Genomic DNA, 26929 nt, shown 5'->3' on the forward strand with positions numbered 1-26929 from the left:
AAGCAGAGAGACATGGGGACCTCATACCTCCAAGAAATAAGAGCAAGGAGAATAGCATGTCCTTTGGACCCAGGGTCCGTGTGCTGAGAAGCTCCTAGACCAGAGGAAGATTGATGACAAGGACCTTCCTCCAGAACTGGCAGAGAGAGAAAACCTTCCCCTGAAGCTGGCGTCCTGAATTCCGACTTCTAAGTTTCCTAGACTGTTTGTTAAAGAAATCCTGGTGGTGTAGTGGTTAAGAGCTACGGCTGCTAACCAAAAGGTTGGCAGTTTGAATCCACCAAATGCTTCTTGGAAACTCTACGGGGCAGTTCTTCTCTGTCCTTCAGGGTTGCTATGATTTGGAATCAACTTGATAGCAAGTGGGTTTTTTTTTTTTTTTTTTAGATAACTAAGACACCCCATCATCCTGTTTAGGGGAGGAAGAGAAAAAGAGAAGTCAAAAAGAGATGAAAGGGAATTGTCTACCTCCTATCCGTGTGTTTCAGGATAATCAAGTGGAAGTCCTAGTACTCCCCATTCAGGTGACCCCTAGGACTTAATTCCTAAATGTGCGGAGTTCTTGTTAAATGCCATAGAGTCACTTTCAACTCAGCAGCCTCATGTACAACAGAACAAAACACTGCCCAGCCCTGCACCATCCTCACAATCGTTGCCACGCTTGAGTCCATCGTTGCAGCTACCCTGTCTGTTGCAATTCTCTAGGACTGGGAGTCTGGATTGGTGGGTAGGGAAAGAAGGTGCGAAAGGCAATTTTGATAACTGGGGCCCTGATCAGATTGTAGAGCACCGTGGACTTTTATAGTGAGGAGTTTTTTTAATTGTGCAGACAAGACTTTTGGAGGAAGAAGTAGAAAGGGATAAAGAAAAACATGATTTGCAGATCATTGCAAATTGACCTAGTGGCTTACTCTTCAGTTCTTTAGGCAGATGATGGTGGCTATCCAAGAAGTTTGAGGTGATGAGGGTTAACCAATCTCTGACAACCTCACTGACAAATTATAATGAAAGCAAGTCTCAAGCCAAATTCTGCCACAGGGACAGAAATTAATTAATTAAGCAAAAGCTTATTAGCAAAAGTGTTCATTCAGCCTGTTGGGAAGCTCCGAATCCTAGCTCTTTGTCCTGTTAAATGTTTATCCACCACCTCGCATGAAAGGCTCACGTGAGGCAGAGAAAGAAACACCTCAGAGGCCGGGATTCAGTTGCCCTTACAGATGGCATCATGTAAGCAGACATGCTCCTGGCCAGGGGCTGATCACGGGAACATTCAAGGGTGGAGCCTTGAGGGCCGTCCCCAAGGTACCGAGTTGCGGCCTCACTAGATTCTTACACCCTGTTCTTGCAAGACTGTGGAGTCTCTCCGATCACTTCAGCCTACCCAGATACCTTGAACATCTGTAATTTCACTGATTTGCTGTTGTTGTTAGTTGCTGTGAAGTCTGTTCTGACTCTTGGCGACCCGATGTGTGCAGAGTAGAACTGTGCCATAGGGTTTTCGAGGCTCTGACCTTTTAGAAGAGCACCAGGCCTGTCTCCCGAGGTGCCTCTGGGCGGATTCAAACCACCAACCTTTTGGCTAGTAGGCCAGTGCTTAACTGTTTGCGGTACCCAGGGACTTCTAATTTCATTGATCAGAGCCAATTTATGATATAGTTGTTAATTAACAAGCAACTGATTTCATCAACACCCATTTCTGATCTTCACTGTGCTTGTTAGCAGAGCCTCAGGTGGTGATTGAGACAGGGACAACAGAAGTGCCTGTGACCTTTCTGACTAGCAGCTGACCACCCGGGTGTGTGAATTTTCTATCAGAACAACGCACACTGTCTTTGCTAAAGCATTTTAAAGTCAATTGCAGACGTTGTAATACAGATGAATTGGTCCTTGACAACGGCAGGTTTGCTATTAGTGGTTTTAACTGATTTGGGCAGTAATCTGTAAGTTGCTTGTCATTTTATTAAGGTAAGAATTTAATTTTGTGACCAGGAAATATGCTGTGCAGGAAAGAGGGTCACTTGGCTAGTAAACAAGTTTAGCTGATGACTCTTCTTCCACATTTTCTTCTTGGCATCTAAGTACTCTCATTCATGGCTAAGGAGGTGGGGGGGTACTTAACATTTTCAACTATACTTTAGCGCCATTTTTTGAGGGATGTTATGTTATTTAGTGATATTTGGGGATCTATAATGGTATCCGGATGTCAGGGTTTTACTATATCATAGAATTTTGCCTCTGGAAGACTCTGCATGCAGTCTTAGTCCCAGAAGTCAGGTCACGTGTCTTTCCTACTGTCTGAAATTCCAATTCAGTGTGGCTAAAAATAGGCCATATCTCAGGATCCTTAGCATATCCTTATACATAGTTCTTAGGACTTGGCAGGCTACCCAGTTAAAAGTTCCACAAGGCAATGAGAGCTTTTCTAAAGATAGAATATTCTAAGTCTTTAGAAGAGCTGTAGATCTGCCACAGGTTCTCCTGGTTATGTCATCTTTTAACTGCATACTTGTGATGGCCTATATAGAACTTATTCACTTTTACCTCCAAACTAGCCTTAAATCTGATAGATAATGGAGAAGAGAAAAGAGATTTCCCACCTTCTTTTTCCTTTTACTACCAACCATCTAAATTCTACACCCTGTAGTGGAGGGTTCTCAAGAGACTATCTTGCCACCCCAGCTCTTTACCTGCTTTATTAGATCAGAGTATTCTAATACATTGTTTGGAGTCCCTGGGTGTCACAAACAGTTACTGCTCTTGGCTGCTAACCAAAAGTTTAGAAGTTCGAGTCTACCCAGAGGCATCTTGGAACCCTGGCAATCTACTTCTGAAAAGGCCACCATCGAAAACCGTATGGAGCACAGTTCTACTCTGACACACATGGGGTCGCCATGAGTCAGAAACCACTCAGTGGTAACTTTTGAAAATGTATTGTTAGTGGAGTGGCCTAAACTTTCTTCCAAAACCTGTAAAATCGGGCTTATAATGCTCACCTCAGGCATTGTTGTGAGGATAACTGAAATAATTCCCTTAAGGTGTTTAGCCCAGTGCCTAACACATAGAACCCCTTCAATACATGTTAATTATTATTTTTTAACTTTATTTTCAGGTAATTGTAGATTTACAGAAGAATTGCAAAGATGGTACAAAGAGATCCCTTTTGCCCTTCACCCAGCTTCCCCTAATTTTAGCATCTTCCTAACCACAGTACATTAATCAAAACTAAAATTGGTACAACACTTTAAACTACAGACTTTGATTTCATCACAGTTTTTCCACTGAAGTCTTTTTCCTGTTCCAGGATGCAATCCAGAATACCACATGGCATTTAATATTATTAAGTTCTTAAGAAAGAGAATCTAACCTTCTCAGTTCATCCTGAATCCCAGGTATTCAGCACTGTGACTTTATACTACACCATCAGGCCCCCAGATGTGCTAAAAATGTCCACCTTAATTTTCAAGGACTTTCTTTGAGCCTTCATTCACATAAAGCGCCTCTCCCAGTCAAACAGGCAGGTAAATCTGAAAACTTATTTTATTCATTTTCACTCCCGAGGGCCTTTGGGGAGATGGTCTAAGGTGCTGAGAGAGCTGAGGGCTGGGAAGGGGCAGAATTCCAGGAAATGGGCTGGGGGTTGGGAAAAGTAGTTGTTTATCCATGGGATTGTGGTGCCTGCCACTCAGGGAGCAAGCAGTAGGGTCAAGTGGGTAATGCAAAACCGGGTCACCAGCCCAAAGTGAATAAGAGGGGAAGTCTGGTACAAAAGCAAGAAAAACGAGTTTAAAAAATGGTTTGAGCAGAACGATTTCAGGTCAATGATGAGTAGCAGTGCTTAGGACAATTCACGAGCCAGATATTAAGTAATGAGGGCTTTTAATCTAATTCCTGTGGCCACAGATGCAAGCGGGCTAGAAGGGAACACTGTTTCAATATCCCAGTGCCATTGCCTACGAAGGTCACGTAATCATGCCCACACCCATCCTTTTGCTGGGGAAGAGGCTTCCTTCCTATAGTCTCAGACAGTTCCCTCTAGTCCTCAGCGATCTTAGGTTCCTTAAGAGCTCACACCTTCATCTGCACCCTTAGTGTCTACTTTCCTGTCAGAATTTGTCCCTAGTTTCTTAGTGCTGCTATGAGAGAAATACCACAAGTGGGTGGCTTTAATGAACAGAAATTTATTATCCTCACAGTTTAGGAGGCTAGAAGTCTGAACTCAGAGCGCTGGCTCTGGGGAAAGGTTTTCCCCATCCATTATATGAGGAAATTCTTGTTTCAGCTTTTCTAGCATTCTTCTTAGGAGTCCTGGTGGCACAGTGGTTAACACTTGGCTGCTAACCAAAAGGTTGGCTGGTTGAACCCACCAGTTGCTCCACAGGAGAAAAGATCTGGCGATCTGCTCCCATAAAGATAAAAACCCACAAAACCAAACCCATTGCCAAAAGTCAATTCCAACTCATAGCGACCCTGTAGGACAGAGTAGAACTGCCCCATAGAGATTCCAAGGAGTGCCTGGCGGATTTGAGCTGCCCACCTTTTGGTTAGCAGCCGTAGCACTTAACCACGATGCCACCAGGGTTTCCCCATGAAGATTATAGCCTAGTAAATCCTATGGGGGCATTATTTCTCATTCTAAAGAAGGATTTTTTATATACAACTCATCTGCCTCCTGCCTCTTTGCAAAGTGTGGATCGTGTAAGTCATCAAAAAAAAAAAAAGTCAGACCCACTGCCGTTGAATCGATTCTGACTCGTAGACCATATGGGACAGAGTAGAACTGCTCTGTATGTCATCTTTTAACTGCGTACTTCGAGTAGAATGGCTCCATGGGTTTTCCAAGGCTGTAATCTTTACGGAAGCAGACTGGCACATCTTTCTCCTGAGGAGTGGGTGGTGGGTTCAAACTGCCAAACTTTCGGTTAGCAGCCGCGCGCTTTAACTGCTGTGCCACCAGGGCTCCTTTATGTAGGTCCTAAGTGAGTTGTACTATGAAGTTTTCATACTATTTGGGGGCAGTTTTCTCATTTAATTATTTGTTAGGGCCCTCTGCTTTATATTAGTTTTTGTGTTACAAACACGTCTGATGGCCCGATGTGGCAATTTTTGAAGAAGAGGTATGCCATGGAAGAGGGCTCTAGGACTGTGGACAATTCTGATAAAGTTATTGGTGAAGAATTACTATTATTGGAGTCATTTCACTATACTGATACAATGATGGGCATACCAGAAAAGTCCATCTGTACAATAAAAACTACTTAACCGTGGGTCTTAGATGGACTGGTAATCCAGATTGCCCTATGTCATTGTGCATCATCTGAGGAAAAATAAAATTACAAGTGTAGCAATGATTCCAGCAAAATCTAAAAGACAGTTTACAAATCACAGTCACTTGCCAAGTAAAGGTTCTGGTTATTTAAATGGCTATGATTCAAAACAGAGTAAAATTACTGCTAAAAAAAAGTCACATCAAATTTTTTTTTAAATACAAAAAAAAAGTTGCATTTAGCAAAAAGGCTTGGGAAGCAAGTTATTGAATAGAAAAATGTTTTGCCCAGAATAAGAAAAGTCACATAGCTGGTAAACACCTACTTGGCTCACATTCAAAATTACAGTGAGCAAAATGGTAGGACAAGGTGATAGTATGAGTAAACTGAGACATAAACAGTATAATAAATTGATAGGTTGATGCTGAAGAGGTTCTGTATAATAAATTGAAAAATAATTTCTCTATTCAGATTAATGAATCACCTGTAAGTGCTATGCTTTAGCAATTGTAAAATTTGCAAATGACAATGAAACTCAAGAAAATTTTTCTTCAGCAAAGTGCCACCCAAAACAAGCAAGGACCAAGATATACTAGATGTTTTGTCTTCATATCTGAAAACAATAGGTCTGTCTTGGAGGAACTATGTTAGCATCTTACTGATGGCACCCAATCAATGATTTGCTTTATGAGAGGTTTTACCTCTTGTTAAAAAGAAAAGCGTTATATTATGTTGAGTTGTGTCCCCAAAAATACAGGTTGAAGTCTGTTGTGGACTGAATTGTGTCCCCGCAAGATATCTGTCACTTGGCTAGGTCATGATTCCCTTGTATGAGTGTATACCATTTTATCATCTGATGTGATTTCCCTATGTGTTGTAAATCCTGTCCCTATGAGGTAATAAGATGGATTAGTGGCAGTTATATTGATGAGGCCTATAAGATTAGGTAGCGTCTTAAGCCAATCTCTTTTGAGATATAAAAGAAGTGAGTGAGAGACATGGGAACCTCATACCACAAGAAAGCAGCAAAGCATGTCCTTTGGATCTGAGGTTCCTGCACTGAAATGCTCCCAGACCAAGGGAAGATTGATGACAAGGACCTTCCTCCAGAGCTGACAGAGAGAGAAAGCCTCGCCTGGAGATGGCACCCTGAATTTGGACTTCTACCGTACTAGACTGTGAGAAAATAAATTTCTGTTTGTTAAAACCATCCACTTGTGGTATTTCTGTTATAGCAGCACTAGATGACTAAGATGAAGTCCTAACCCCCTGTACCTGTGAATGTGACCTTATTTGGAAATAGGTTCTTTGCAGATGTCACCAGTTAACATGAAGTCATACTAGAGTATTGTGGACCCTAATCCAATATGACTGGTGTCCTTATAAAAAGAGGAGAAGAGACATAGACAAAGAAACATAGAATGAAGACGGCCATGTGCAGATGGAGGCAGAGATCGGAATTATGCTGCCATCAGCCAAGGAATGCTTGGGGCTACCAGAAGCTGGAAGAGACAAGGAAGGATCTTCTGCTAGAGTTTTCAGAGAGAGCATGGCCCTCCCAACACCCTGAATTTGGACTTCTAGCCTCCAGAACTGTGACAGGATACATTTCTATTGTTTTAAGACACCCAATTTGTGGTAATTAGTTACGGCACCCCTAGGATACTAATACATCTAATTTTGTCAAAAAAAAAAAAAAAGCAAAAACACCGCTTTTTCCTAAAAGTCTTTAGAGAGATGAAATGAAAAAAGTTCTGAATGATGCTACGAAAATGGTTAGCCTTAATAAACAAAGACCTGTCCACTCGAGAATATTTTAAAAACTGTATGAAAGCCCGAACAAAGAACACATAAAGCTGCTACCTGCAGAAATCCAATGGTTCAGCAGAGGAAGACTTCTCAATGGTGTGTCTGAGCTCAACAGCAAATCTCAGGGGCACTTCCAAAAACTAGTAGGCTGGTTTTGCAGCATGCTTTGAGCTGAAGAATGGCTGCAGAAACTGAGCCTACTTAGCAGACATTTTTCATCACACGAGTCAGTTGAGCAAGGCTCTGCAAAACCCTGAAGAAAATAGTTTGACTTCAGGCGACAAGATTCTGGGATTTAAAAGGAAATCGAATCTTAGATCATGTTGCCACACAAGTACGTGGCTAGATGAAGGAGATTTTCTGATCTTCTTAGCCTGAGAATTTGACTTGGAGACAAGAAGAATGACTTTGAAAGCTGTATCAGCTTGTACTCTCGAGATGAGATTGACTGATCTCCCCTTAGACAAGTTCTGGATTTCCGTGAAAAAAGAGGACCCCGCCCTTCACAGGAAAGAAATGTTCATTTTGCTGGAGTTTCAACTATATGTGTGAGCAATTGCTCTCATAACAAGCATCAAGAAAAAGAACAGAAGTCATCTCATTTCAGTGAAAAATGAAACCAGCATGTGCTTATCTCAAGTTTAATAAAAAATTGAATACGGTGTTTGTGCAACAAAAAACCAGCACAGGCTACACATTAAAGAGATAGATTTTATTCCTTATTTTTAGTTGCAAAAGTAAGACTTTCATGTATATATAGGGCTATAAAAAGATCAAGAAACAAACATGCATGTAATAATTTTGCAACTATTAGTCCCATGCTTCAGCTGGATCATGTCACTCAAAATTTTTTTTCAGTCTTGTATAAAATTTTCTTAGGCCATATTTTTTATCCTATTACTTTGGCTTGTAGTTTTAGTAACTTTATTATTCAACAATATTAGTAAGTGTTCATGTTGTAAATAACATTAACTAAGATTAATTTATGGGGTTAGACTTATGATAATCATGGCATTAAGATACCAGGCAATTCTTCATATAGTATGCAATTATAAAAACTGGACATAATTGTTAAAAATAGCTATTTGAAGAAACTGAAAAATGACCAAAAGTAGCAAAAACTAGAGATGAGTTAACTCTTGAAAGACTGTTACTGCATCACGAATTTGTGGATTTTGTTGTGCCTGGGAGTGCTCACCCCTCTCAACTCTGGCTGTGGAAAACCACAGCCTCACCAGCTCAGTCTGGCAGAGGACAGAGTGCAAAGCAGCTGCACAGCTGGAAATTTAAGGGAGAAATTCAGGAAGCGAGAAAGTCACAAAGGGGCTGAGATTGAAAATCTTGAATACAAACTCCTCCTGAATCCCTGGCTGACCGTACTGCAAAAGCACACAGGAGCCCCAGGAACCAGGCGAAAGGCAAGCAGAAAGGGGGGGTCAGGTTGGGGGGCTGTCCTTGAAAGACAGAAGTAATCCTAATAAGAGTTGTGACTTTGCTGCACCTTAGACTGAGTTTGTTCTCCAACCTATACACAGCTGAGGTGGCAGAAATTGAAGGCATTCCTGGTTTGAGATGTCAGAGGAAAGAATTTGGGACTAGTGGAACAAAGGCAAATTTAGGGGATGTGCCCAGTTAACAATATATTACTTTCCAGCTCTAATCTCTGGTTTGTGCTACTGGAGCTGAACCCTGTAAGCATTTCTCCTCTGCCAGCTGGTGCGTTGTTGGGCTTTGTAGAGGAAGGGGCTTCTCTCTTCCTGGGTCTTGTGTATTTGTTTTTCCTCCTTTGCCGTGGTAGCCAGAATTGCAGGACATCTGGTCGTGCTTCCTCTCTAGCCAGTTTCTTTGGCATCCCAGTGAATGGACCACTTCCTGTGAACAATTTTGGACCACCAGCAACCAGTGAACTTTTCTGCCACTCAGCAGTCTGCTTCCTGTGTTCCAGTTCTGGCCTATTAGCATTCTCCAGGAAATTTCTTAACCACCTATGAATCAGCCCCAGGCCACCTATATCCTCTAGTGTGTTTCTTGGCCACTCAGCCAGCTGCTCCCATAAACCAGCTCAAGCCCACACCCTCTGGCAAGTTTCTTTCAACTCTGGTGTACTGATACTCCTCTGGGATCCTCAGACTCTCCAGTGAGGCCTGAATCTCGGCCTTGCGGAGGAGTTGCTCTTTCACATTTTTAGCGTCTTCCGTGGTTAAGTGTTAAGGCTGCAAAGCAGTTCCAATTCACTACCTGCTCCTTGGAAACCCTATGGGGGCAGTTCTACACTGTTCTATAGGGTCACTATGAGTCAGCATCGACTCGATGGCAACGGGTTTGCTTTGGTGGTTTTTATATACTACCTATGTCCTAGAGGTAGTAGCTGCATCCTACAGTTGCTACTTCTCTATTCCTTCATGTCCTCTTTTACCTTGTTAAACAGTTAAATATTATGTATTAGTTAATAATTATATTAAAATCTCCTGGTTCACTATAAAACATTATACAACTGCCTGGCACACAGTAAAACACTACTAAATATGTGAAGAGGCAGGAAAATGTGACTGATAGCCAAGGCAAAAAATGAACAACAGAAATAGATCAACAAATGATCAAAATGTTGAAGTTAGAAGACAAGGATTTAAAAAAAAAAAAAAACTGATAAATAAGATAGAGGGAAAATGAACAAGATGGATGAAAAGGCGAAAACTTTCAACAGATAACTGGAATCTGTAAAAAGAATTTATAAAAATGAGTGAAATTCTAAAGCTCAAAATACAATATTTAAGATGAACTCATTGGATGGGTTTGACAGCAGATTAGAGATGGTAGGAGATAGAGGTAATAAACTAAAAGACTAGTCAATAAAAAATATTTAAACAGGAGCAGGAAGAAAAAAAGGTGTACAAAGTGGCAGACAAGGTCAAATAATCCAAATGTAATTGAAGTCCTAGAAGAGAGGGAGATAGAAAATGGAGCAAAAGTAATATTTGAAGAAGTAATGACTGAGGATTTTTCAAAATTGATGAAAGACATTAACCCACAAACTAAAGAAGTTCAAGGAAATCCAAGTCAGATAAATAGAAAACCATCTTAGGGTGCAAAGTAGTCAAACTGCTGAAAACCAAAGATGAGGAGAAAATATTTAGCTAGAGTTTTCTCTTTGTGCAGCTGTCTCCCTGGCACTCTTCTGTAAACTCTGGCTGCTTTTTGCCTTCCCAGACTCCCAGCTTCTTCCCCAAATCAGGCACACCACCAGCCTCCTCCTGGCTTCTCTGATCCTGGAAACTCATCCCAGGCAGTACTAGGGTGTTAGGGGAATCACTGCATTTATTTCCTGGGTCTCAGGTATCACTTTTCTTTGTCTGATGTTCAAATTTCTTGAAAACTGTTGTTTCATACATTGTGGTTTTTTTTTTTTTTTGGCCGGCGGGGAGGGGGTTGCCGACAGGGTATAAATCTAGTCCCTGTTATTCCATTTTGGCAGAAATCTTAAGGCAGAAATCTCAAAAGATTGACTTTTAAACTGAGGAAATGTGCCAGTGTGAAGCTAACATACATATTATTAAAACTCAGTAGTAACTGCAGCAGTTACTTAGAACAAAGGAAAACATGTTTGGGAAGGGGTTTTATTTTATACTGACATTGCTTAGAATTTTCTGATGCATGGGGATAATTAAAAGCAGACAACCTTGTAGTTGGTTTTATTATTGTTTCTAGCTTCTCTGCAGTCAAGGCACACCCTTATCGCCTGCACCTGGCTCACAAGGCTTCTAGCACCGCACCCTTGGTATTCTATTGTATTCATCTCGGCTGTTGTTGTTAGGTGTCCTGGAGTCGATTTCAACTCAGAGCTACCCTCCGTGACAGAGCAGAACTGCCCCATAGGGTTTTCTTGGCTGTAATCTTTAGCTCAGCAGATAGCCAGGTGCTTCTCATGCAGAGCCAAACCATTTGGACCACCCGGCTCCTCCCATTTCTATTTATTTGAAATATGTCCAAAACTGAATTCACCTTCCCTCGTAAATCTGTTATTATATTTTCTGTCAGGATATTGGTTATGTGTCTATGTCTCTTTCCCCACAATTAGGCTGAGATATTACAATACTACCTCAGTTTTTATTCAAAAAATGTTTGTTGCATGTATAGGGCTTCCACATGTAACGTTTAGCTATCCACTGGCGGAAGTCACGTTCTCTCTCATTAGAAAGGGTAACAGATTTACTGCACCGATGTCCTAAACACTTGCAGGCCTGTCCATATATGGTGCTGGGGCTACGACCACGAAGAAGACCAGGCCCTGCCCTCCTTGGCAAGTACTCACAGTTGAGGTGGGGTGGGGCACAAAGAAAGAAAGAAATTACAAAAGCAAGATCGACACTGGGGGAACCAAAGAGAAGCCTGGGCCGGGCCTGAAAATACAGTCCGAAGCAGGAATGCGATCGTTTGCTTCTCGCAAAAGGGATTAGTGGAGGGAGGGGCCACATAATAGCTGTAGTTTGACTTAGTCCTTCTGAGGTAAAAACTTGAACAGGAAGCTGAACGGAAATCTAAAAACAGCTCTGTAGAGCCACTGCGGTGCCTACAGCACGGTTTCTTCCATTCCTTGCGCGTCCGGCAGAGGGCGCGCTGAGGGGACCGGGATGAGTCTGTCGGCGACGCCAGGAGCGCCTTCCCGGGGCCGGGAGTCGCCGAAGCGCGAGCCACCGGAAGCGGAGTGTCGGCGGAGCCCCGCCCCCAGCGCCAGGCCTGTCGCTCGCTTTCCCCTCCGCCCCCTGCACAAGGCGCGGGCGGGGCTGCGGGCGGAAGAGCACGGAAGAAGGTGACGTTTTAAGTGGGCGCCGGCGTCGCGGCAGCGGCTCCAAAGGAAGCTCGGCGGCCGTGGCCGCTGTGAGCAGGCCGGACACCACCTCGCTGGCGGGGTTTCCCCGAGAGCTGGCGAAGGCGGGGCCGGAGTCCGAGCTGCCGCAGTGTCAGGTCCGGCGGCGGGGCAGTGGCCGAGAGCGAGGGATGTAGGTAAGCCGGAGCGCGGGCGTCAAATCGGCCGAGTGGCTCACGGACCGAGCGACTGACCGGGCTGGCCGGCCGTTCCCGCGCCAGTGGCCGCCAGCTCAGCACCCCGGCCCGGAGGCCTCTAGCACTGCCCTCCCCCTACGTAGCGGAGGCAGCGGATTTCTCCCCGCGGACTGACGTGCATTTTTGGGCTCGGGGAGGGAGCTCGTCCCGAGGGACCGCTACCCTCTCCTCCTTTTCTCCAGTCCGAGCTCTACGACACAGGGACGCAGGGAGCTAGCGCCCCTCAGGCGCTCCCCCAGAAGCCGGGGAAAGCTGTGAGAGGAAGCTTTAGAGTTAGAGGTCCTCCAGCTCCTGCCGTCTTGGAAGTCAAGGGTTTTTGTTTGTTCCAACACTTCCAGCTCCTTTCTGCTTTTGGTTCCTTCCCCCTTACTCCTGGGAACCTTTGCTAGTGAAAGGACATGGCACAATTGAGCATTGGGCTGATTGTTCAAGCCGTTCTTTCTTTTCCGTGTGTGCGAGGCGGTACCGATCTCCGTTCCACCGTGTCCCCCGCCCCCACCGCACCTGGGGGTGGTGCCGAGGGAATGTGGAAGATGAGAAGAGTTCCGCACTTCGAGTCCGAAGAACTGGATTCCAGCCTGCCCTTTGCTAGTGGTTTAATCGCGTGCTAGACACTTCTGCCTTCTTAACCGCTGGCAAGGTGGCTTCTTTGTGTAGGCTTTCCTATACCTAGATGAGTTGGTTGGGAGAGTTAGGTGAAATGAAGAACGCAGAATGTTAGTCACGGAATGTTTTGAGAATCTAGTTAAAGTAAGTTTAAGAGCATCCAGGACACTCAACAGTAGGCTGTAAATTATGTGGGTTTTTTTTTTTTTTTTTTGTCTCTTGCCCAGAATAATTAGGCTTGGCATGGAGGGGTGCCAGAACAGAGGCCAGGATCTTGTGTGGTCAGAAAGCTAGCTGCAGTCTGTGCTTCGGGGTGAGCAGCATCAGGAAGAAACTAGATTTTCCCAGTCACCCAGATGTCTTATGCTTCTTGATCAAACATTATTGGTAATGAAAGATGACCCAAATCAGATCTGCCCGTTAGGCAAGACAGGTTCTATCCAGCTCGCCTTTCAGGGAGGAAAGCTGGGGGAGGTGCTTCGTTTAAACCTTGACCCACTTTTAGAAGGAATCCTCTGCACATGTATCTGAGGACCTCTCACTCTGCCTCTCAAAGATTTCCTGTTCATTAAATGGTACAGAGAATAAATACAGGAACTTGAATCTTTTGAGCGACTGGATGTTACATTTGTAAGTTAATTTGAGGAGACACCCATCTCCTCAAAAAAGAATATCCACCGCTGTGTAGTTTGTTGTTGTTGTTAGTTGCTATCGAGTCGATTCTGACTCCGGGCCACCTCATGTATTGAGTGGACACCAAGTTAGAGATGTGTTTTGGGAGGAGGGACAGGAGATGCCATCTGTGACCTGAGTGAGTAGCACCTGCGCTGACAGTTACTTTGTCAGGCAAATTAAGGGTGCTTTCCTTCCCTCAGTGGGGATGATGGCGGCTGCTGTGCAGTATACAGTTGAGTGTAATCTCAGCTCCTTGGCGCAAAATTGTCAACTTGGTATTGTCATTCGTGGATACGGAAAAGACCTTGAGGATTATAAAACAAAACCCCATATGCCTGGACTCAGTGGATCTGAAGTGGGAACTGGGTATTTGTTTTAAAAAGCTTCTCAGGTAATACTCTTTGTTTGAGAACACAGATGTAGATTAGGTTTCACGTTTTAGTTAACAAACATGCTCACAGAGATGAAGTGTCATACCCAGCTAGTTTGCTGCCATTTGTGCCTTCATAATTTTTTTCTTCTTTTTCTTTCCTTAACAAATAGTTCTACTTGAATCGGTGGTACTATTGCAGGTTTTGTAATGCCTTGAGGCCATAAGGGGAAAAAAAAATGTTCTATAAGTACCTCTGTGTAATTCTGTTTTTATAGTTTTCTATGCAGTTAGACTTTTTAATGCTCTTTGGTGAAAGTAGTAGATATTACATTACAATTTCTGACTAAACGTTGCTTAGGCTTACTTGTTGGCAGAATTATATAAAAATTTTTATTACTTTGTCAACAAGTTTTTGGATCGGCTTTTATGCGAAACCTTAAAAAAAACGTGGAAAAATTCCAATTTAAGATATTTTACTTTTGTTCTGGCTTGTCATAAACCATGCACCATACATAGGTTTTTTCCCCTCTCCATCCTGGTTCGGATGACCCCATACTTTGTATCACTAGCCAGTTTCCTCAATACAGCTCAGTTTGAGAACTTCCGGGCTGTTTCTCTGATTGCTTTATGAACACCTGATTTACCTAGAAGCTCTCAGCATTTGCTGTAAGCCTGTCCTTTAATTTTTAGCCCCTTTTTCTCTTCTTGGTTAAGTTGTACCATACCATTGATTGAAAGAGTTTGGTAGACACCTAGAAAGGATCAGCTGATAAGGTGGTAACATGTATTGAAACGTTTGTGGCTGCCTTTTTTTATAGTGTTTTCAGAATTATTAGGGTAAGTAGGCCATCAGGCAGAGTTGAGCCTTCTCTTTAGGGAAATATTTTCATTCTCAAATTATTCTTTGAGAGCCTTACCCATTGCTTCAGCAATTCCCACTCTGTGTTAGTAGTGAGCCAGAAATGGACCCTACATCACAGATCCTCTAAAGGAAGAGGTTGAATGATTTTCTCTCAAAAAACAACCCTGTTTATAGCCTGTTAAAAGGGCATTCTGAATTCACTGATTAAAAATGCCATATCAACAGATAGGTAGTCTGTGAGTTAAGACATCTGGTCTGTGTCTGAGAAGAAAATCCAAGCAGTTGGGTATGTAAATTTTTTATTTTTTTGTGTCTGAAATATTTTAATTCTGATGTTTTAAAATTGTTGTTCCATTTCAGATTTTGACAAGCAAACTTTTTAAGTAGAGGTGTTTAGGAAGGATAGGTATGAATCCAGGCCACAACTTCAGCCTGCGTTGATATTACAGATTTAACTTTGAAACAAAGGCAGAGGTAAGGGATGAGGGGGAGTAACAACTTGAAGACCCAGTGAAAAGTGGAGTCCAGAAGTCACTTGCTGGTCCTTGAGGCAGTCTTCTGTATCTGTAAGCACCTATAAGGATCCAAATTGAACACTTAATTTACTCTATCTGATGTCTGAACATGATAAAAGTATCACCAATAAGTAACGTAAGTGGACAGATCTACAGTCTCAGTCTTTAACCTTTTCTCTGGTTCCTTCATGGCCTCTGATGCCAGTTAAAAAAACCAGTAGTTGATTCCGACTCATGTTGACCCCATATGTGTCAGAATAGAACTGTGCTCCATAGGATTTACTTTTCTTTTTTTAAATTATTTTATTCTTGTTGTTGTTGAAAACGTACACAGCAAAACACACACCAATTCAAGAGTTTCTGTGTGTACAATTCAGTGACATTGATTATATCCTTCAAGGTTGTATAGCCATTCTCACTCTCCTTTTCTGATTTGTTCATCTACCATTAACATAAACTCACTGCCTCCCAAGCTGCCTATGTAACCTTTCAAGATGCTGTTGTCATTTTGATTCCACATAAGGATAGATCTTAACAGAGCATGATGCTCAAGGCACATGTTCTTTACCAGTTAAGTTAAATTATTGTTTTAAGAAGACTTCAGGAGATTTTTTGGTTTAAGGTCTAAGGATTATTTCAGGGTAATAGTTTCAGGGGTTCATCCAGCCTCTGTGGCTCCAGAAAGTCTGAATTCCGTGAGAATTTGAAATTCCGTTCTCCATTTCCCCCCCTTGATCAGGATATTCTTCCATAGACTTTTTGATCTAAAAGTTCAGTAGTGGTAGCTGGACACCTTCCAGTTCTGGTCTTGTGGCAAAGGAGCAGTTGTTCATGGAGGCAGTTAGCCTCACATTCCATTCCCTCCTTTATTCTTGATTCTCCTTCTCCCTCTGTTGCTCCAGGTGAATAGAGATCAATTGTACCTTGGATGGCTGCTTGCAAGCTTTTAAGACCCCAGGCACTATGCAACAAACTAGGAGGTAGAACAGAAGCATTAAACACAATATTAGGCCAATTAACTGGAATGTCTCACAGAGCTATGACCCTAAACCTCCAAACCAAGAAACCAAATCCCATGAGGTATTTGTTTGTAATAAGTAGCCTCAGCAGCTGCCCTTTTTTTTTTTATTGTTGTTGTCATAAAAATATGTATCATACAACATTTGCCGATTAAACTTTTTACACGTGTACAATTTATTGACGTCTCAATTACCTTAATTGGCTGTGCAGGCATTCCTAATCAGTGTGGCTTTCCCATCACCATAAACATAAACTCAGTGTTTCATGTTTCATAAGTCATAACTCCTCCTCTCCCCCTCCTCTCATCCCTGGTAACCACTAATACACTTTGGTCTCTATACATTTGCCTGTTACCTTTTTATATAAGTGAAGTTATACAATACTTGTCCTTTAGTGGTTGACTTAACTTCACTCAGCATAATGTCTTCAGGCTCTCTCCATGTTGTATCATGTATCAAGACTTCATTTCTCTACTGGCTAAGTAGTACTCCATTGTATGTACATAGCACATTTTGTTTATCCATTCATCTGCTGATAGGCATTTAGGTTGTTTCCATCTTTTGACTGTTGTGAATAATGCTGCAGTGAACATTGGCATACATATGTCTGTTTGTGTGGCTGCATTCAAGTCTTTTTGGTATATACCTAGTAGTGGAATTGCTGGGTCATAGGGTGGTTCTATTTTTTTTTTTTTTTTTAACTTTTATTGAGCTTCAAGTGAACGTTTAGAAATCAAGTCAGACTGCCACATATAAGTTTATATATACCTTACTCCATACTCCCACTTGCTCTCCCCCTAATGAGTCAGCCCTTCCAGTCTCTCCTTTCGTGACAATTTTGCCAGCTTCCAACTCTCTCTATCCTCCCATCCCCCCTCCAGACAGGAGTTGCCAACACAGTCTCAAGTGTCCACCTGATACAAATAGCTCACTCTTCATCAGCATCTCTCTCCTACCCACTGTCCAGTCCCTTCCATGTCTGATGAGTTGTCTTTATTTTTAGTTTTTTGATGAACCATCACACTGTTTTCCACAATGGTGGTACCATTTTGTATTTACCATCAATGGATAAGGGTTCCAATTTCCCCACATCCTTGCCAGCATTTGTTCTTTTCTGTGTTTTTCTTTTTTTTTAATTAGCCAGCCTAGTGGGAGTGAAATGGTATCCCATTGTGGTTTTGATTTGCACCTCTTTGATGACTGACGACTGCGTGGGGTCTTCAGTGGCTAACTTTTAGAAGTAGATCACCGGGTCTTTCTTCCATGGCACCCCTGGGTAAACTCAAACCTCCAACCTTCTGTTAGTGTGTTAATTGTTTATACCACCATGATGCCAGTAGGCGATATTTATTTTTAAGTCTGATTTCCTGCTACAAACCATTCATTCTGTCTCCTTTTTCTGGGTGGTTAACCTTGCCCAACACAACAGCAATTCTCATCAGTACCTTATCACCTCTAGGAGAAAGAACTTTTTTATAGTGATGCTTGACTTAACCTGTGTACTGGCTATGCTGTAAACTATCACCCAAATATTAGACCCTTTAAGGACTGGCTATGCTAGGGGCTATTTAATGGTTAGCAAGTATTGAACAGGAGTTGAAAGCTCATTTCTCTTTCCCTTGTGTGTGTGTTTTTTTATCTTTAAAGGAATGTTGGTATTTGGTGAACATGAACGCAACAGCATGGCCAGGAGTACAGGGGCAGAAATACAGAGGGACCGCATGTGGAGATTGCTTTTAATTTTAATCAATCTTCGCTTAACATTCACCAGGGCTCCTTATTTGTTGCCAGCACAGATGTCTGTGTCAGCAGGTCATTCTCATAGAAATGACCAATATGCTGGCATCTTGTATGAATTAAATAATGATATTTTACTGTTACAGTTTTTACTGAGGCTATCCCTTAGCCTCTCCACACCATACTGGCAGATGGACAGCTTAAAGCCACTCAGCAGTGCTGTCATAACAGCTATTTCATCTGATTTGTTATTTAAAAAACAAAATAAAACATAAAATAAATGTTGGCATGTTTAGCCTCAGGTCAGTTTTAGGTACATTGATGATCCTGTTGGGTTTACCTAGACACCCTGCTCTGTCAATTTTCAGAATGACTAAAACCTCTCTACCCGACTCCTCTTCGCCACAAAGATTTCATTTTCAGCGGAAGACTTGGCTTCCTACTTCACAGACCAGATAGAAGCCACCAGACTTAAGTAGAATGGATGACCCTTCTGTCTGAGGTCAGTCCTTTCACTTGTGCTCTAGGTCTTTTCTCTTCCCACTTTAGGGACTTTAGCTGGTAGTTTCTTCTTCTTTTTCTTTTTAAACCTTCAACTTTTCCTGGTTATGGAGTCCTTTTCCATCCACATTTTCTCCCACTGTTTAATTTAATTATTTAATTTAATTTCCAGGAGCCCTGGTAGGGCAGTGGTTAAGAGCTATAGCTGCTAGCCAAAAGGTCGGCAGTTCAAATCCACCAGGTGCTCCTTGGAAACCCTGTGGGACAGTTCTGCAGTGTCTGTAGCATCGTTATGAGCCGGACTTGACTCGGTGGCAACAGGTCTGGTTTTTATTTTTATATAATTTCCATACATATTTTCATTTTTTAAAAATCAGTAACATGCACATAGTTTACAGTCAATTCTGCAAGGTTTATTAAAAACAAAAATGCAGATCTCCTGTCCCCAATTTCCTCTTAGAGATAACCACTTTGAACTTTTTTAGCTGTAATTGCTTTGGTGTTTAGCTCTGTGTCACGTCATCTATTGATTATGGTTCCAGTTATGGAAAATGAGATCTTAGCTCTCATTTACAGCCCTTCCCCCGTATACATTTATAGCCTTCCCTTCCATCGAATCCTTCCAATGTACTTATATTGTGATTTTGAATAGATCAGTTGTTCAGTGTTAACATTTTTATGACTATGTATTTTTTTATACTATTCAAAGCTAAGACATATTAGCTTTTTATTCCATGATTACTTTTTTATGACATGATTATACCATGATTAAATTTATTAAAAAACATTACCTTTTTTTACTGTACAACTTTGTCCTTTTTTTGGAGGTCATTATTGTATAGTAATTTTGTTAAAACAGTTTCTAAGTTGCTGTTATCCTCCATCTGTGATTATTGGCCCTTTGACTAAATCTCCTTTCAATATATTCTGATGTATCAAATATTCTGTCAGTTTCAACTGCTTGGTTACATTTCTTTTAGAGCCTCTGACTTGTTCTCATGTAGATTGGCTGTTGACATTCTGAAACCTCCATCATCATCCAGAGGAGATTACGTTTGCCTTTCTCCTGTGTTGAATCTCCTGCTTTATCCTTATCGCCATCTTGGTTTATTACTGTATCTTGGTGGAACGTGTGCTCCAGTAGTTTCCTCAGTAACGTTGCATGGGAAATACGTTTTCTTTGAGATCGTGCATTTCTGAGAACCTCTTAATTATTCCTTCATACTTAAATGTTAGTTTGCTTTGAAATGACTTTCCCCTAGAATTTTGTAGCTTCCATTGTGTGCTGTTGACAAGGTGGAAGCTTTTGTGATTCTTGATCCTTTGTTGTATGACCTGGTATTTCTATCTTGGAACTTGTAGTATCTTCTGTTTGTCCCTGTTAGGCTAAAATTTCCTGATAATGAGCTGGAGTTGAGGTCTGTTTTTTCATCTGTTGTGCTGGCCATTGAGTGTGAGCTCTTTTACTATGGAAATTTCCACCCTTTAACTCTTGGAATTTTTCTAGAAGTATTTCTTAAAGGTGTCTTCTATTTTCTCTGTACTTTCAGAACTCCTCTATTTTTGGTTGTTAGACTACTCAGACTGGTTATCTTACCCCTTTTTGATTGTCTGTTATTTGTTTTTTGGGTTCTCCATTTTTGGGTGATTTCCTTAATTTGATTTTCTTGAAGTCTTTTATTTTCTGCTATTCTTTTTAATTTACAAGAGTTGTTTTTTTCTTTTCATGTTCCTTTCTTATATCATCCTATTTTTCATGAATTCAGTGCCTCATCTCTTTCAGGATATTGATAATTTTTCAACATTTTCATCCCTACATGTAATCTCCCTTTTTTTTTTTAAAGTTTCTTTTCTGTTTATTTTGGTCTCTACGTTTCATTTCCCAATGTCCGATACTGCTTGATGTGTCCACCCATATTTAAGAATGGCAACTGAAAAGCTGGCTGGAAGCTCTGAGCACATGCTTATTCTTGTTATTAGGTACTGTAGAGTCAGTTCTGACTCATAGCAACCCTGTGTACGACAGGATGAAACATTGCCCGGTCCTGCACCATCCCCACGGTTGTTGCTGTGTTTGAGCCCATTGTTGCAGCCACTGTGTCAGTCCATCTCATTGAAGGTCTTCCTCTTTTTCACTGACCCTCTACTTTACCAAGCATAATGTACTTCTTCAGGGGTTGGTCCCTCCTGATAACATGTACAAAGTATATGAGATGAAGTCTCTCCATTCTTGCTTCTAACGAGCATTCTGGCTGTACTTCGTCCAAGGCAGGTTGGTTCATTCTTCTGGCAGTCCATGATATATTCAGTATTCTTTGCCAACACCGTAATTAAAATGCAGCAATTCTTGTTCAGTCTTCCTTACTCATTGTCAAGCTTTCTCATGTGTATGAGACTATTAAAAATACCATGGCTTGGGTGAGGTGCAGCTTAGTCCTCGAGGTGACATCTTTCTTTTTAATGCTTTAAAGAAGTCTTTCTTTTTTAATAATTTTTATTGTGCTTTAAGTGAAAATTTACAAATCAAGTCAGTCTCTCACATATAAACTTACATACACCTGACAACATACTCCCATTTACTCTCCCCCTAATGAGTCAGCCTGCTCCCTCCTTCCTGTCTCTCCTTTCGTGACCGTTTTGCCAGTTTCTAACCCTCTCTACCCTCCCATCTCCCCTCCAGACAGGAGATGCCAACACAGTCTCAAGTACCTGATATAAGTAGCTCACTCCTCATCAGCATCTCTCTCCAACCCATTGTCCAGTCCATTCCATGTCTGATGAGTTGTCTTTGGGAATGGTTCATATCCTGGGCCAGCAGAAGGTTTGGGGGCCATGACTGCCGGGATTCTTCTAGTCTCAGTCAGACCATTAAGTCTGGTCTTTTTATGAGAATTTGGGGTCTGCATCCCACTGTTCTCCTGCTCCCTCAGGGGTTCTCTGTTGTGTTCCCTGTCAGGGCAGTCATCGGTTGTGGCCGGGCACCATCTAGTTCTTCTGGTCTCAGGATGACGTAAGTCTCTAGTTCATCTGGCCCTTTCTGTCTCTTGGGCTCCTAATTATCTTGTGACCTTCTTGTTCTTCATTCTCCTTTGATCCAGGTTGGTTGAGACCAATTGATGCCTCTTAGTTGGCCGCTTGTTAGCATTTAAGACCCCAGACGCCACACTTCAAAGTGGGATACAGAATGTTTTCATAATAGAATTTATTTTGCCAATTAACTTAGAAGTCCCCTTAAGCCATAGTCCCCAAACCCCCGCCCTTGCTCTGCTGGCCTTCAAAGCATTCAGTTTATCCAAGAAACTTCTTTGCTTCTGGTCTAGTCCAGTTGAGCTGACCTTCCCTGTATTGAGTATTGTCCTTCCCTCCACCTAAAGTAGTTCTTATCTACTAACTAATCAGTAAATAACCCTCTCCCACCCTCCCTTCCTCCCTCCCTCCCGCCTCTTGTAACCACAGAAGAATGTGTTCTCAGTTTATACTATTTCTCAAGATCTTATAATAGTGGTCTTATACAATATTTGTCCTTTTGCATCTGACTAATTTCACTCAGCATAATGCCTTCCAGGTTCCTCCAGTTATGAAATGTTTCACAGATTCATCACTGTTCTTTATCGATGTGTAGTATTCCATTGTTTGAATATACCATAATTTATTTATCCATTCATCCGTTGATGGACACCTTGATTGCTTCCAGCTTTTTGCTATTGCAAACAGAGCTGCAATAAACATGGATGTGCATATATCTGTTTGTGTGAAGGCTCTTGTACCTCTAGGGTATATTCCGAGGAGTGGGATTTCTGGGTTGTATGGTAGTTCTATTTCTAACTGTTTAAGATAACGCCAGATAGATTTCCAAAGTGGTTGTACCATTTTACATTCCCACAGCAGTGTGTAAGAGTTCCAATCTCTCCACAGCCTCTCCAACATTTATTATTTTGTGTTTTTTGGATTAATGCCAGCCTTTTTTGTTGGAGTGAGATGGAATTTCATCGTAGTTTTAATTTGCATTTCTCTAATGGCTAATGAGCGAGAGCATTTTCTCATGTATCTGTTAGCCGCCTGAGTATCTTCTTTAGTGAAGTGCGTGTTCATATCTTTTGCCCAATTTTTAATTGGGTTGTTTGTCTTTTTTGTGGTTGAGTTTTAACAGAATCATATAGATTTTAAAAATCAGGCGCTGGTCGGAGATGTCATAGCTGAAAATTCTTTCCCAACCTGTAGGTGGTCTTTTTACTCTTTTGGTGAAGTCTTTAGATGAGCATAGGTGTTTGATTTTTAGGAGCTCCCAGTTTTCTGGTTTCTTAAAGAGGTCTTTTGCAGCATATTTGCCCAATGCAATGCGTTGTTTGATTTCTTAACTGCCGCTTCTGTGGGCGTTGATTGTGGATTGAATTAGAATGAAATCCTTGATGTCAGTATTTTCTCCCGATAATAGTAGGTTTGGTTTTTGGTTATCCTGATGTTGCTTGTTCATCTAGTTGAGAGGATTTTTGTTTTCTTTATGTTGAGGTAGGAGCCCTGGTTGCACAGTGGTTAAAGCGCTTGGCTGCTAACTAGAAGATTGGCAGTTCGAACTCACTTCTGCTCCGTGGGAGAAAGATGTGGCAGTCTGCTTCCATAAAGATTACGACCTTAGAAACCCTGTTCTGTCCCACAGGGTGGCTATGAGTTGGGATCGACTAGACGGCACCAACGCCACCACCGCCAGTGTTCTAGGTTCCCTGGGTCATGAAAATGGTTGAGTGCTCGACTATTAGCCAAGGATGGTGCTTCGAACCCACTCGGAGGCACTTTGGAAGACAGGCCTGGTGATCTGTTCCCCAAAGATCGTAGCCTTAAAAACCCTGTGGAGCAGTTCTACTCTGCACATGTGGGGTCACCATGAGTTGGAATCAACTCAATGGCAGCTAACAACAACAGCCACCAGTGTTCTCGGAGCTGAGTGGAGAAGGGGTTAGGGAGGGAATTCATGATGTAATCTCGTTTATCCTCCTGTCATACCTCTGCCCTCAGCTGTGCATGGTGTGCCTAACTGTCCAGGTTTATCCACCCCAGAGAGCGAAACTTTGGTTGTCTGCCAGGGTATGGCTAGAGGCTTATCAGTTGCTGTCGAGTTGATTCTGCCTCGTGGCTACCCCATGTGTGTTACAGTAGTCCTGTTTTCTATGGCTGGTTTTTTGGAAGTAGATTGCCAGGCCTTTCTTTTGAGGTACCTTTGGTGGACTTGAACTGCCACCCTTTTGGTTACCAGCTAAGTACAGTGATTTTCTAGGGTCCTAATTGCTTCTTATTCAGGCATTCAATCAGTTCTTCCTTTTTCAGTTCCACCCACACCCTGACCTTCATAGGTATTTGTTGTCTTCAGTTTCCTGAGCCTTTCTGAGGTCCTATAACTTGCTTCTTGACTTCAAAGACTTTCAGCTCTTTTGGCCTAAGTCTGTTATCACACATTCATCTGTTCTTTTCAGAATTTTATTGCTGTTTCATATTCTTTGCTCCTGAGGGTTTTTGTCTTTTTGAAAGTCCCACTCCTGTCATTTTAACAGAATTTGGAACAAGAACCAAAGTAAATATGTGCTCAGTCCTCCTTTTTTTTTCTTTGCAGAGGACAAAACTTAGGCACAGAAAGAGAATACAACTTTTCATAGTTGTCAGCAAGCTGAAATTAGAATATCGATTTTGTGATTCGTAACCTAATATTTCTTCTACCCCACCTACAGTGACTGATACATTTCCCTCTAGGCTAAAGAGCCTTCTGTAATATGAGATATTGTTGAATCCTTAGGGGAAATCATGTCTGATTTTGACTGTCATTCATTGCCATCTCCCATTTCCCATCAGTGTGTTCCTGAAGTCTATACGTCTGTGCTTGTGTTGGTTCTTTTGTCTCATATCCACCTGAGAGCCAGACTATAACTAGGTGAGAACATCTAGTAGAGTCTTGTCCCCTCACAGACACTCAGAAAGTCTGTGACTGACTGGCAAAGAGCAGGCTGGTCTCCATTTCTTAAAATACTGATATCACATCCATTATTGAATGTCTACCTGTGGGTGAGTATGCAGAGAAGAAGTACCTGTCCATCCTTTTTAAAATTTGCCTGTATGAGACAAATTGTTTTCACATGGGCAAATTATAAATAAATGGATATGGAATTGGTTTTATATGGCACCTGGTCTCCTCTCCCTTCTTTATCTTTCACCCTACAAAGGAGAACACAGAATTTGGGTGACTTGCTTAAAGTTACTTAGCCAATGAGATGCAGAGCCAACACTTAGAAATTCTCTTCTGAGTCTTTTTGCCCTGTGTATTCTACCAGAAACGGTCTGCATACCGGGAAATGATTCTTGAAACACCTTTCTGTCAGAAGCAGGTACAGCACATGGAGTCTTGTTAGAGAGTGCCCATGTCTTCTGCCAGCCCCCGTTTTCATTGTGGGTAGAACTTTGATCAGGTAGGATTTCTTTACACTGAACAGGTTAGATTGAAGTATATGTGCTCTTTTGAAAATTTCCTGCCTTATATTGCTGTGAGTATGTCTTTATGACCTTATTTTTAGAATTGAAATGTAACCGTTATTTCTCGTTTTTACAGCTGCATCCAGATCTCATTATGCATCAGAAAAATGAAAAAACAGAGGAAAATTCTATGGAGGAAAGGAATCCACTTTGCCTTTTCTGAGAAATGGAATACTGGGTTTGGAGGCTTTAAGAAATTCTACTTTCGTCAACACTTTTGTATTCTGAAAGCTAAGCTGAGAAGGCCAGTTACTTGGAGCAGACAGTTGAGGTATTTCCAGTTCAGAAAGAAGACCCGTCAAATCCAGAAAACGTGGATCCAGGATGAGTCTCTTTTTGCTAAGACCAGCTCAAATGTGGCTGCTCAAAATGTTAGCACTTTTCCCTCTAAAGTGAAACAAAAGTGTGATAAACAATTCATTTCCTCCTCAAGGACCGTTCTGGAGCTCCAGTCAGAAAAGTTGCGGTCATTAGCAAAGAACTCTGACCATGAATATGGTGGAGAGAGAAGTCTCTTGCAGGCAGTTGCTGATTTACCAGCAAATAGTATTTTAGGTCAGGCCTGTGGGCACAGACCTAGGACGGATCCACTCGCTTCTGACTTTCCCATGAAGTTCAATGGGGAGAGCCAGAATCCAGGTGAGGGCGGCACGATTGTGGTCACCTTGAGTAACCATAAGAGAAAGCGCTTTTGTTATGGCTGCTACCAAGGACTGGAGCACCACAGAAATGGGGGACCCCTGATTCCAAAAAAGTTCCAACTTAACCAACATAGAAGAATAAAAGTATCTCCTCTTATGATGTATGAGAAATTGTCCATGATTAGATTTCGGTACAGAATTCTCAGATCCCAGCACTTAAGAACAAAAAGAAAAGTTTGTAAACAGAAAAAATCCCAGCGAAGCTGGGTACAGAAGGTCACCGGAGACTATCAGGAGACCTTTAAGGAGAACTGTGAGGGTGGCAACTGCAGCCTGTTCCCTTCCACAGAACCTAAAGACTCTTCTTGTCGGCATCAGCCATACTTCCCAGATATGGACAGCGATGCTGTGGTGAAGGAAAAGAACTCTCATGTGCCTGATGGTCACACTAGAGGAAGCCCTTTCTTGGGCAAGGAGCTTAGTTTAGGTGAAGCATTCCCTGACCAACAGAATGGCAGTGCCACATATACGTGGGACCACTCATCCTCTTCCTCTCCTAAGTGGGAGCCTACAGAGCTGATTCATGATGCCCCTTTACCAGAGCATTGCTCTAGTAACATGTTCATCTCAGAAACTGAAAGAGAAATTATGACTCTGGGTCAGGACAGTCAGACGAGTAACGTCGGTGATGACAGAGGAAAGCTGTCAGTGTCAGGGGCAGATAAGCCTGTGGGTTGTGTGGATGGGCCTGTATCTGAAGAGACTGTGCAAAATGAGAGCTCATACCAAATGGAGGAGGATGGATCTCTCAAGCAGAACATTCTTAGTTCTAAGTTGCTGGACCACCCTTACTGTAAAAGTCCACTGGAGGCTCCTCTGATGTGTGGTGGTGGACTCAAACTAGAAAGCCCAGTGGGAGGTGGGAAGAACGGGCAAAAAGGATCTCCAGTGGATGACGAACAGCTGTCAGTCTGCCTTTCTGGTATGCATTCTCACTTAATTCTCCCCCAGCCTCAGCCCACACTTGCTGTCGTTGTCCTTTCTAGAAGTGCCTTTTCCTTTGCCTTCCACACGTGGATTTCCCTTAAACAATTAGACATGCTTCTTGGAGCCTTTTATATCGCTGCATTTTGTAGCTGTTCTATAACTAACTTAATTAAGCCTCCATTGATGGACACTTGGCGTTGCTTCCGATTTTTTCCTTCTGTAAACAGTGGTACAATGAAATGATATCTTCACACCTAAACAATTGTTTCTATAAGTTAAATTCCGGGTAGTGGAATTGCTGGTGAAAGATTATTCACACTGAAAACTTGAAGAGAATTGTTAAAGTACCTTCCAAAAAGTTGG

At 42.1% G+C, this 26929-nt stretch overlaps 1 protein-coding gene across 15 annotated transcripts in view; it reads left to right on the top strand.

The window, feature by feature from the left end:
- The window catches only part of SENP5 (SUMO specific peptidase 5), a 93603-nt gene that overhangs the window by 14793 nt on the left and 51881 nt on the right, over positions 1-26929 (top strand). For 10 of the 15 annotated variants that reach the window (XM_023551658.2, XM_023551661.2, XM_023551662.2 and 7 more), the window contains exons 1-2: positions 11906-12074; positions 25015-26561. In XM_023551658.2, the coding sequence (XP_023407426.1) occupies positions 25046-26561 (1516 nt within the window). In that variant the 5' untranslated portion in view covers positions 11906-12074; positions 25015-25045. Of the gene's footprint in view, positions 1-11904; positions 12075-17120; positions 18424-25014; positions 26562-26929 lie in introns of those variants that run through there. The other 5 variants (XM_010592881.2, XM_023551666.2, XM_023551665.2 and 2 more) reach the window with 4 other exon arrangements.

Source organism: Loxodonta africana, chromosome 1 (genome assembly GCF_030014295.1).
Source record: "Loxodonta africana isolate mLoxAfr1 chromosome 1, mLoxAfr1.hap2, whole genome shotgun sequence".
In the NCBI taxonomy this organism is placed as follows: domain Eukaryota; kingdom Metazoa; phylum Chordata; class Mammalia; order Proboscidea; family Elephantidae; genus Loxodonta; species Loxodonta africana.